Source organism: Cephus cinctus, unplaced genomic scaffold (assembly GCF_000341935.2).
Source record: "Cephus cinctus unplaced genomic scaffold, Ccin1 Ccin1_scaffold1073, whole genome shotgun sequence".
NCBI lineage: Eukaryota > Metazoa > Arthropoda > Insecta > Hymenoptera > Cephidae > Cephus > Cephus cinctus.
In genome coordinates, this window is record NW_014333593.1 from 13,475 (window position 1) to 26,523 (window position 13,049).

General features: G+C 38.8%; 1 protein-coding gene across 6 annotated transcripts in view; it reads left to right on the plus strand.

Annotated features, from left to right (window-relative positions):
- Positions 1 to 13,049, plus strand: part of LOC107271971 — a 57,744-nt gene that overhangs the window by 5,036 nt on the left and 39,659 nt on the right. For 5 of the 6 annotated variants that reach the window (XM_015748621.2, XM_025089245.1, XM_015748623.2 and 2 more), the window contains exon 2: positions 1,366 to 1,924. In XM_015748621.2, the coding sequence (XP_015604107.1) occupies positions 1,780 to 1,924 (145 nt within the window). In that variant the 5' untranslated portion in view covers positions 1,366 to 1,779. The remainder of the gene's footprint in view (positions 1 to 1,365; positions 1,925 to 13,049) is intronic. The other variant, XM_025089246.1, reaches the window with a different exon arrangement.

Consider the following 13,049-nt stretch of genomic DNA (forward strand, 5'->3'; position numbering starts at 1 on the left):
TGGGGGGGGGGGGGAGGGGGGAGGAGGGGGAGTAAAGTCTCAATGCCGTCTATGGATTCGCTGGGAGTTTTAAGAGATTAACTTAAGAGGGGGTGGTGCCCTTTTTATTTATTTCAACGGGCAAAGAGAATGTAGTTGGCTAGAGGGTTGAAATATATATATATATAGATAAATAACACTCCGAACAGGGTTGCTCACTTTAAGCCGGCGCCGATGCAAAGCATCAAACAGAAAGCATTGAATCCAGAGAGGCAGCATTTTTAATCCCTACTTTATCGACCTTACAAAGGAATGGATGAACTCGGATATGGACGTTTCAATATTATAAGTGTGGATATGTGTGTATATATATATATATATATACACATATGGTTTTTGTGATCAGTTAGAATTTATGGACACTATACCTATGTATTGATGATCGATATATCTTTTTTCTCTCATCAATAATGTATTCAGTATCCTTTATCGGCATTGTACCCCATCAAATCACGTCCGCTCAAAGGATATTGTTTGCCTGTTAAACGGCTATTCCAAACGTCAATCTGCCAGATTTAAAGAGTGGTACGTGCGTGATCATGCATATGCGCAGATTAACGGTTTTAATGAGTCCGAGAATGTGACAGAAATGAAAGACGTAAAGAAAAAATTAAGTAAAGATAAAAAAAAATTATCGGGAAGAAAACACGCGATATAGATATAACGCGTACGAGCACTGTGTAAAATAGAAATTGGATTGGGCTGAAAGTTTACACGGCCGGAAGAAACGGTCGTGCACATAGTCTATTTCCTTTAGGGTGGAAAAATTGTCGCGATTTAGATAAAAAATTGTGCCACGTTGGCATTCCTTTTTTTGAACTTCCCGTTCTATTATTTCTTTTATCCCCTCTCTTTCTATGTACTCGTGATGCATTTTCATCACCGGAAAGAAATTACAGAGCGAAAAATAAATATCGACTTTCAGGTAACGCCATTGACATGGAGACAGGATCTTTAGTTCGTGATGTCTTTCGCGAGTTCAAAGAAATTGCGAGTGCCCAGAGGAAATTATCTCCTTGATTGGACAGATAGAGCCGGATGCTGTGAAAAAAGGATGTAGAATAAAAAAAAAAATAAAAAAAGCTATACTACTGATATAAAAATGTTTGAATATTATTTTAGGGATGCATTTTTAGTTTCGACGTAATTTGCATTTTTCGTTTCGACAAAAAATTCTCGAAAATATAGCTCACTCGTCTCAAGTTCTCTCAGCGAATATTTCTCAAAGACGCAGCATCAATATTTCCTCAGGGATCCCATAATTCACCCCTTTTCCCTTTCACCACCCCCATCAGTAAATATTATGTAAAATTACCGATGTCTCAGGTGGCTATATCTCAGGGTGAAAGCAGACCGGATATGCGAGTAGCTGAAGTTAGTCAAGCTCGGATCTCAAATTGATAACTGGTCGTTAAAGAGTGATCGTAAAGAACCATATGCCTCGTAAACTTTCACGTGTCAAAGTTCACGAGAAGATAAAGAGCGAGTATATCAACGTCTAAGAATAAAGTGTATCAGATATACCATATGTGATAAGTAAAAGTGATTTACGAAAAAAAAAAAGTTATCCATAAAAGTGATGTTTTTCCAATAAATTTGTTCGTGGGTTCGAAAAGTGTTGAGTGAAAATTTGGAAGATAAAAAAATTTTTTTTTTTTTAACAATATTTTCTTAGTCAAAACTCAAAGAATTCATACGGACGGATTTTTCATATTTTCATTGGCCTCATTATCTTAATGAATGTTGTTTCACTCGGCAGTTGTGATTGTGATAGTTAAAGTGCGGCATACCAGTGCTTCTCAGTCTGAATTCATAAATGTACGAAGGCAAAACTCTACGATGGTGGCTCAGCTTCCGCAACAAGTTCTTCTGCTTCTCGTACTCGGTGAGTAGAGCGCGGGGATTTTCTATATTTAGTGGAGCGGCCTGGTTATGTGGGATAAGATTCGGATGCTGTGTGTTCAGCATCGTGGGCACCTGCTTGGAGAGAATTAGGAGATGGGAAATTATTTAAATCCCGAGTGTACCCATTAGCTGTACACTGGGGTACCGTGATACCCCCACCCTGACGAAAAATCTAAAAAATTAAGTATTTCGAAAGGGTATTGGGGTATCGATGTACCCCACAGATACAGATTTAGGGTTGAGGCGAAGATGGTAATTACGATAAGAATTGATTAAAAAAAAAAGAAATTCTCCCTCAGAGCAATCTTTTTTTTTGTAGCCGTTATTCGTCACTTAAACTTTCTTATCTGTAAACTTGTAAGTTGGGCTTGTCGAATTCGCGCGGAAGCGAAAGTTTAATTGACTGGGATGCTGCGAACGTATAAAGGAAGAAATTAGGAAAGTTTTCTTCGACGAGATTATTCGAGCTTCGAGTCCTTCTAGACGGATCGCTTCCAGCCACTGGTTGAATGCGGGATGGTGAAAGTGTTTATCCTGGTTGTCTTCACATTTTTTTTTGTTCGTCAGGGTTCAAAGGTCGACTCGCGTTCCTCTTTGAGGGTCGGCAGAATCTTATTTTTTTTTATCAGATAAATGAATCGTTCGTATTTCGTAAAAAGGTACCATCTGTTGCCTGATACATTTTAAAGATAACTAAGACGAAAAAATTTTCTAAAAATTCACGATATTGAAAATTTTACAAAAAATTAAGTAAAATCGATGTTATATACAAAATCTTGTAGGTATACAAGTAAGTATGTAGATACGTGAAATGGAAATTTCGATGTTGAAAAAAAAAAATTATTAAACTTTTATGATATCTCTATCCCGTTATCAGTTCATCACTCGATCGTCATTTAAACGAATAAATTTCATAACGGATATTGATAACGATGATTTTCGGAAATTTCGGTTAGTATAATCTTTTCTCCGTGTACCACGTATGATATGTTAATTAAAGATAAATTAACTAGAGACTTCAGTGGGAAATGCCCAAGTGAAATCGAAAGTGATTTGCAGAGGATAAACTGAAATACAAAAAGAAAGTGGGTGTGATAACAAAGTCACCAAGTTGACTAAAAGCTTTTCGTTTTCCCCTGTGGTTACACTGAGTAAGTACATAATCAAGTTCGAAGGCCCATTATAAGTTTGTTACGTTGGCACCATTGCTCATCGAGCAATCAAGTGAACATATACAAGACTTACTTTTCGTTAAGTTGGCACTGCCGTTTTTGGATCCCACGAAGGCGTCGACTCTTAACATAGGAAGTAATACCAACCCAGCACTACCTTATATGATCACGCCGGAAAATGTCTCCAACACCTCTTGTAACGAGATGCTGAGTTCCTGTTTGCGCAACAACAAAGCTACAACGTAAGAGAAAAAAAAAATGAAAGAAGAATAGACTGAGGATTTGCTGCGAGAATAAAGTTTTTATGTTGCTCGTTGGAAAGTTTTCGGCCTGTCTTTCCGTATCGTGCAACAGTGAGATTATTGCCCGGGGCGGCAGTGTCGTTATCCACTTTTCGGCTTTGACGATAAATTTCATTTTCAAAGTTTATCGCGTCTCGAGGGTTATTGAGTTTGGTTCCAACGTTTTGTTATCAAGAAACTCTTAGGTAGAGTTGCGCTGTTGGTAGCACTAAATAAAATCCTCAAGTGGTATACTTGTATATTTATAGTTAGTGATGATAGTCGTTAGGCCTTTTCATATAGGTCATATTGAATTAGAAATGTCACTAGCGCTAGTTACTCGATAATTTATTATAATGAGACATAAGACTATATACGTATAGAAGACCACGTAGAAGGTCGAGGTTCGAGTATTGCCTTATCATGTTTCTTAGACTTTCCTCATCTGAACTATCAGGAAATATTCTGGGCGAACTTTTAAACGTCGCACCCTGCCTATTTATCGGTATCAGCTTCGCGTATGTCGAGCCCGTTTAAATTTCATCGTTTAATTAAGAATCCCTACGCTAGGGCTGACTGGGAAATATCGTTCCCTAGGGGAAAATTGCTAAGGTGTTCAGACCAGACGAAATGTAAAGGGAGTACTGATGGGTGGGTCGTAGGTAGGTACTTACTGATAATAATTGCAAAGATGCAAAGTATAGCATGGTAATGGATTACGTAAACGCAATGCCGATACTCTAGAATAAAATAAAAATGTAAAAGTGAAGATTGACTTCCGTTCAATTTAGTTTCTGGTTTTTATTCTCTTTTTCAATCTGTCAATTTTCATGGTAGATTTGCGTTAGGAGGCTTGTAAGAGATTTTCACGTTATCGGTAAATAGTACGGATATAGTGATATGGAGATTCGGTAGGACCTTGGTTACCCAAGGGAAAAAATGGCGGGTCTCTATGGATCTCGTTCGAGAATTAAGAAAAAATTAAATTAGTAACTATCAGATTAAATTTCTCTCGCGCCCTTCGTTTTCGTGCCGTCGGAACGTAACTGGCTGAATTCAAATAAAAAATCCTCAGGCGGAAGAATCAAACTGTCCGTTTCTGTGTCCCGATTGCCGACCGCAGTAATATTGCATTTATGACGCATTTATCCCAAGCGTCGTTTTCCATTGGGATAGCCAGGAATCCTTTTACCGATCCAGAGGTACGCGTCGCCCGCGGACAGGCTCTCGATGAATTATTGAAAATCGATCTTCACTCGACCGTTTTTCACCCCATTCATTTATTTTCTTTTTTTACCTCCTCCCCCCTGTCATTTTTACGAACCCATACTAGCCCCCTCGGGGCTAGTAACTTTTAATCCATAGATATCATTGGGAGGAGTCACCCGTAATATATGGTAACGCATAAGCCTCAGGGGACTTATTTCCATGTATGAAACATCCTAGAGTATCCGGTAACTCGAACAATATTTTAAATCCCCTCTATTACCCTGATACGTATAAGTACCAGGGGACTTATTGTTTTCTTTGATACTCCCCACTTCCTCAGGGAATAATTTGCTCTTTCAAGGTTCAATGTCAACAGCCTTAAACAGCATATCTAACTTGGACTGTTTATTTCCCTAGGACTCGCCACGTATTATCTTAACCCGTGACAAAAGCACTTCCGAGCTTTGTCCCAGTATGACTCTGACGGTAAAGCTCGCTTTAACTGCATAAATGGGAGTCAAGGAAATTTAAAGCGGGGACTGGGCTTGCAAAGCAATTTCAAAGAAATATGGAATACTACCACCACTAGCAGGAAAGCTCTGGCGCTGCCAGTGGTAACGGCGTCGGGGTCGTATACCGACGCCCGTATCATTACGATGCCAAGGCTGTCGCCCAGTGAATATTCTCTCAAAAATTCGCCGGAGAAAACTCGCGCAACGTATTATAAACATATTTAATTTCACGGTAAAGCACAAAAGTGCATTATTGCAACTGCATCGCCTGCATCCTTGGATCGCTACACGTGTAGAGACGTCGGAATGCATTGATACCAATACCGGGTATACACTCATAGAAAAGCTCCCTATTTTGCAGTAATTTATTACCATTAAAACGCTCACCTGATTTTCACGTAACCAACAGCAACAATGATCAGGGAAATTATTGATAACGCTGTACCAGTACTTAATTCCACTTCATATATCGAAGCGGAATGTAGTATATCGTGTGCATTTTTTTTCTAGTTTCGTAATGAATTTTTCGCGAGAGTTATGGAAAGCCAGACGAAAATCTCCGTATAGAAAATTCTATGAGAATCATTGAAAATTCTCGGCGAACTCTCAAATGGACTTCGAAGCAATTTATGCAAATATTTCACGTGTATAAAAATAAAGGAAGAAAAGTTTTGCAGAGATTTTTCCATATTTTCAAAAAAATTCAAGATCTACATTACACGTGCGTTGCGAGTCTCTAGCTAGAATGCAATTTCGGTGCTGCATCGAATTGCAAATTACGTTTGAAGAGTTCCGAAAGTTTTGCGAAATTTTACAACAGAGGATTCCATCGTAGGAAAAACTTCTTGTCTTTTCTTACCTTTGAGATTTCTTTTGTTTTATAAATCTATATAGCGCGAGATAACAAACGGATTTATAAGGGCGTTGCGGCTATTATCCTTATCGAGTGCATAATCGATTATTAATTCATCGCGATAACCCCTATCAGGCATACCTTTAACACGGGATGGCGTGCCACGAGACATTTCTGACATTCCACGTAATATCAATAGCTGTACCTACCTACGATATTGGAATCGCGAATGAGGCGGAGGGTGAAGAGAGGCAAATAATGGCAGCCATAAAATACGCGCGAATAAATGCGAAATAAATATTTTTCTCATTCCAGCGTTGACTGTTGGGTGGGACAGTTGGTAACAAAAATTTATTAACGGCACCACATATTTCACATATGAAAATATAAATTTTCCCCTACGCATCACTTACGTGCATCCTTACTTGAATATTTACTGCATGCATATGCATATGGGGACTATTTTTTTTTTTTCATCGGCATTACGTCAACACTGCTACAACCTCCTACAATGTTACGGAGTCAATCTAGACTCATAGATAGTAAATATTCTTGATATTTATGAAAATTTATTTCATTTCATATATATACATGCTGGTGTATCTACCTGTCACATCACATGGTTAATTTTACTAAATTCCACTAATCGGAAAGCTAACAGGTAGCTGAGTACTTAACGCCGCATTCTGTAATCAGGATGTAATTAGTCGATAAAGTGGAACTCTGTTAATTTCATGATGATATGTATATTCATGCACAGTGGATATTTACAATAGGGAATAATAGATGAAAAATATTGTTTTTGCAAATATGGAAGATTAAAAGTATTACATTGGCTTTGTCAATGAGGATTTTTACCATGTTCTCAATGTATATGCAATTTTTTGCATGTGTTAGCGATTCATGATACGAGATGAGATTTTGTGCAATTTGTAAAAATGACTAGGACTTTGTTGGTCGTCGTATTTTTTAAATGGACCAGCTCTTGAATTTCGCCTGGTCTGTCGCACGAAAATAGACGTAACTATTTCTGCCTTCAGCCGTTTACGCCTATCGTCGATTAATCAGTGGCCGACGCCTGACGTCTTGTCACTCAGGGTTATTGCATAATGCGAAAGACACGTGAGGAATATACAGACGTTTCGACGTAGAAAAGGAGACGAAGATTGTCTTTTTCCTGGAATTGCCATCCCTCGCACCAATGCAGCATCCCTAATCCAGAGACTCTCTATCTCATCTTAACGTAGAGAAGATAAATTTTCAGTGAAAAAATTCCATGTTCTTATATATATATCAGTATGCAAAACAAAATGTAACAACCAAATCTACTTACGGACCTTTGTTCAAATTTTCATTTTTTTGAAAACAAAAATTTAGCTTACACATTTTTGTCTTCGTTATGCATGAAAAAGACTTTTATTCGATTTCACGCTACTTTTCTCACAAATTTATTCTTAGCTCTTCTCTTTCATGTAAGCTGGAATGCTAACTTCAATGTATGATCTCTTTCTGGATAATTCTCATAGGTCTCTCTTTCTCTCTCTCTCTCTCTCTCTCTCTCTCTCTCTCTCTCTCAGCTCCGCAGGAAAGTTTCGTATAACAAGCCGCGAACCATAATGCTCAGACTTGTATTGTTCTTAGGAATTAGGTTTCTGTAAAGTTGCGCGGAACGCTGTTGGCACCCGTGTAGCAGAATCTACGTTAAAGAGAATATGAACGAATGGTTAGAGAGGAGCCAACGTCACAGCCATTGGCATTACTTCCGGTAAATTAACTAGCTATTACCAACATCAGAGAGCTATTATGCTTCGAAGACTGTAGAGTACAGTCACAAAAAAAAAGAATCCGTAAAAAAAACGAAATACTGAAAGTTACGCCCCTCTACCCCCAATCCCTTACAATCCCTTTAGTATTCCAGTTATTTTACCAATAAACATTCGTGAAACTCGTGCTATAGTCCCTTCGCGTTAAGTCTCCCTCACGTGTAACTCAGGCTTGTATAGCTACACTTAACGTCGTCTATAACAGCAAACAAGTAGTAGAAGTCTAGTCGTAGGCCAGACTAGTCGCCTTGAGGAACTTGATATTAATATCCCACCCGTCTTAATCCGTCCCTCACGATGCTCGCCGGCCCTCTCTTCGACCATTATAACTATATCGCTCTGAAATCCTTATGCAATGTTGCCAGGTCGACCTACATTGCTTTCTAGATATAAGAACACTCACCAGCCCTCAGACGGATGATTTAGGCTAAATTGATTTTCAAAGTTTATTTGTCCAACGTCGTAGGCACGATAACTGCTGACTGAGGTACTTTTGTTTGGTTAGATTGGCAGCGCCCGTTACTGTTATTATTCTGTTGGTATTACTACTAACATATACAGCGCTTGTCTCGTTGCTAAATCATTCGCCTGCGACAGATTAACCTAATTCCTATTAAACTCCTGGCAGCAAATTCAAGACGAACCAGTAGATTGGTTTTTGGTACGAGATGAATTTTGTTTTTTTATTTGCAAAAAAAAAATTGCAAATGCATCGTTACCGACTGCAATTCACAATATACACACATATGTATATCTTTCGTTACCGGGAATAACATGGTATCACCCTCTAGATAAATTATCGCGATTTCTAATTCAAGCGAAACGCTCCTAATTCGTCATTTACCCTTCGCGGTAATCTGGGGTCACAATGACCCCAACGTAACGTCCGATGCTTATGGAAACTGCTTCAATTGCTATGGGTTAAATAAAGATTAACGATAAATGGGAATACAAGGTAGGATGTATTGTGGCTCGTAAAGCAGAGTGAAATATTTTTTATTCATGGTGAAAATAATATTCGCAACAGCACGAAGAAAGCGCTCCGGTATAATCTCATAGTTCATTAACTAAAGTTGTGAATTGCACACTGCTTACAGCAAGAGAGAGAGAAAGAGAGAGAGAGAGAGAGAGAGAGAGAGAGAGAGAGAGAGAGAGAGAAGACATTGACGGAACAAAAGGGGTGGAAGACGAGCAATTTGCGAGGTTTTTGGGTTAATGGGTTACCTAAGCGGCGTACCATCGACCATTATGCTTCGGTAAACAGCACGGGCGTGTAACACTTGCTGTCGCCTTTGTATTAAAGAAAGAATGAAAGAAGAGAAAAAAAAGATAACATTAGATTTCATCGTTCACTTATTAATGGAAGAAAAAAAAATTTAACCCCCGGCCCTCGTCCAAACTCAACTCCGGGCCGCTATAGAGGGCTGCTATTAGTTGCCGCAGGGAGATTTGTTGCGAGGGGATGGATTTCTGTCTCTTGTACTCGCTGATTCGAACCAAGCTGGAAGCTTGCCTTTTTATGCTGCTTTTAAAAAGCTTCGGCATGCTCGCCACACGGCAGGATAAATTATATCCGTCCTTTGTCCTCTAATGACATCCCCCGATACGCTAAACGTTCGCACAATGTATCTTGCGCGGGGCTTTATGATGCCGTTGCATTCAATGCCTTAATGAATGTTTATGATTGGTTGGGACACCAGCGAGCGGCCGGGAGATCAATTGAAAAAGTTAAAGGGGCCATGGATCGTTGTTTTAACGTGAAACGTAACGGGAATAAGTGTGTAATACAGGAAACGACCCGAGCGCCAGAAACAACTGTCAACTTCCGGTTTCAACCTCCCTCGCCGCTCTACACCTTTTTACTCCAGTTCACAGCAGTTCCAGTCGATCGTTGCGAGCGACCGTTTAGATGCCAATTTTTTTTTTTTCTTACCTTCCCTTGTGTAAGGGTAACTCGTTTGGGGTGTATTTGGGGGGGTATCGAGCATTGTATTTTATTTGTACGGTAAATGACGTAAATTATCGTCGTTCGAATTTATTTATCCGTTGTATCTTTGGGATTTTTGAAATTTTTATTTGCAGTTAAATATTATAAGTCGTGTCGTGGAATCTTGATGCAGGTCGTGAAATAGATGAATCTGGACTGCGTTTTGAGACCTAATGGATCACAAAGCGTTGTGCGTGGCGTGGGACTGATTTTGAAATTACAATTTTCATTATTTCTGTTGACGATAGGCTCTTGGTGTGAAGCTTACGAAAGGAGTGTTTAGGCCAGGACAGAAGGACCAGAAAAAAACTTTGTTTTCGAATGAAAGTCCAAATCTGATCGTGTTTAAAGAGGATAGACAGTAAAGTAGATATACCGTGTGTATAGTCAGACGTTTAAGGACAGTGACAGGATGCTGTCGAAACTTCCCAAGGCTTTTCGTAAGCGCGAACGTGAGACCCGTATAAATAAGTGAAAGCTCCATGGAGCTTAAGACGGTAAGCTTCTTTATGAATTTTCCAAAAGCGCCGGAAGTCCACGCTGCGCACGGAAGGCTAACGTCGTTATTTCGTACTTGACTGGTGGGGTCCTTTGTGTGATTTATCTGAAAGCTTTCTTTTTAACGCCATACAGCTTTCGATGATTCTTTTACAACATAGGTCTCTTTATGGTTGGGTTAAATTAGAAAAAATTCATTTTTAAAGTCGGAAGTACATCATAAAAGCCATAATGGCCATTAAGAAAATTCTTCTCTTGCAACCTTTGTTATTTCTATCGGGAAACTCCACTTCTGTTATTCCACGTTGAGTCGTCTAACGTTCTGGACCAATAGAGAAACGCAAGCAGTAGTTCAGAGTTTACACAGTGTATAAGACGGATAAATATACTAGAGTTTTGTCTAAATATTAGCAATCCTGAGCAACATTTGTCCGCATTGTTACGGAATTACCTACTTGCTGAATAGATCCCATTGCGAAATTCCTAGAAAATGTCGAACTTTCGATTTTGGTAAAAAATCTCTAAAAAATTATTACAGTCCGATCAGCTAGTATTTTTTTTAATGTTACATATTGTCTCACGTCTTCCATCGACTGGCAATAAATATTATTGACATTAGTCACAGACGGCACTCAAGTCAATTAGATTCCCTCAACGTATAACAGCCATTCGACAGAATTTTCGTGTAGCGTTTAAATTCGGGACAATCCAGTTTCCAATAGTTTCCACCCTTACGTAGTCTGTATAACATGCTAGACAGGACCAAGAGATCCTTGAGGATGCTGGGATGGGTTACTGGGTGGCAGTCAATGTTCCAGCGACTGGTACGGCAATTACCGGTAGATATCCTTGTTCCAAGAGAACAGAATGAGAAGGAGATAAAAAGTGGAAAGAAATGAGGTAAATTGGATTTATTTTGAAAACACTATAGCGATAGCAGGAGAAACCATTGGGTTACCTCCGAGATTCTGTTTCTAAGGTACAGTACTAGAAACCGTGTAAGGGATCGGCGAACGCGGGACCATACACTTTTGCCTTTTTCCACGGCTGATTAATTTTTGAAAAACGAAAGCCCGCAAAAGCTCATTAGGGAAGGGGGGGGGGTGCTAAACGGAAATTAAACTTTGAAAGCTCGTTACCGCTTAAACGCTCACGGTTACGCGAATGGCCCCAATAACCGGTAGCCAACGTGCTGCTTACGAGCCCGCCTACGATATACATCAGAAAACAGAAGATTTATCGTGGTCTGGCTAACTCTCCAAAATATTTACGAGCTTATTTCTCTTCGCCATCCAGAACCAAGGGGGATGCACACACCTATGTGTACATAGGAGGTTTTAGAGAGAGGAAATAAAAATATCAAATTTCTTGCCCGTAGGAAATTTGTGATTAATAATTTTTTGTATATTTGGGGGGGGGGGGGGAGGGAAATTTTCCTACGATATACATCAGAAAACAGAAGATTTATCGTGGTCTGGCTAACTCTCCAAAATATTTACGAGCTTATTTCTCTTCGCCATCCAGAACCAAGGGGGATGCACACACCTATGTGTACATAGGAGGTTTTAGAGAGAGGAAATAAAAATATCAAATTTCTTGCCCGTAGGAAATTTGTGATTAATAATTTTTTGTATATTTGGGGGGGGGGGGGGTAGGGAAATTTTTGAAAAAATTTTTTACGCCTACGTAAATGTTATTATTTCATTAGACGGTAATTTAATTCACGTCTTACTCGTGCTACGCAAATTTCTCTATACTTTGGTACTACTATAATCGACGTACTATGAATCTTATGGTGCAGTTTGTAGAGCTGTTGGGTATATTGTACAGTCTGTTCGAGAACTATAGTATATCTTTGTAAGGTGTTACAAGAACACCTGACGCTTTACTTGAAAACGTGTTAACATTCGTTGACGAAACTAAAGCGATTAGAGTTAATGGAATTTCGAGTAGACACACTGGGTATTACGTATATAATTATGTTTCGAGCATAATCATGACATTTTATACTTTAAAGTAAATTCTTTTAACAGTTCGTTAATACGCGTAAATAAACTTCATTTCACGATATTTGACGTTTGTGGGAATATTGGACGAAGCGTGGGTTTCGAATTTTTTTTATATTTATACAATTTTCAAACGTCCAATCATACAAACTCTTCCTGCCAGAGCCGAATGGTCGCGATTAAAAAATATCATAGTACACATACGTACGATAGAGTTTTAATTCATATTACAGAAATTTAATATATTTCAATTAAATTACTCAAAGCATAAATCAAACTTCTATGTCGATGTAAATAATTTTACTAGATGCATTCAATTTTTGTCAAATTCAATTCATACACTGACACTGCAATTTATGTATTATATTTTCATTCGATATCTATAGAACACGAATTTACATAGCGATAGACTACATTCTAATATAATATATAATTCATATTTGTCTTATCTAATTAATTTGTTTACTAAAAAGAAAAATTTCGCCAAGGATGATTTTCTACTTTCCTTTAGTTTCTCCTCTCCAACCATTCCTACCCCTTATTATACTTTCTACCCTTAAAGGTTTGAAGATTATACAGACAGTTCCATATCTCTATGCAACTTGTACGAGTCAAACTCCCCCTATTCCGGAAGTATCCAGCCTCCAATCCCAGGGTGAGTGTATTTCTCCATCATCCACGCCCCCCCCCTTCGTTACAAAGATTTCCTTTTCAACTGGTTTCCCAAGTTTCCATCCCTCCTCGACCTGCCACCCCCCCCCCCC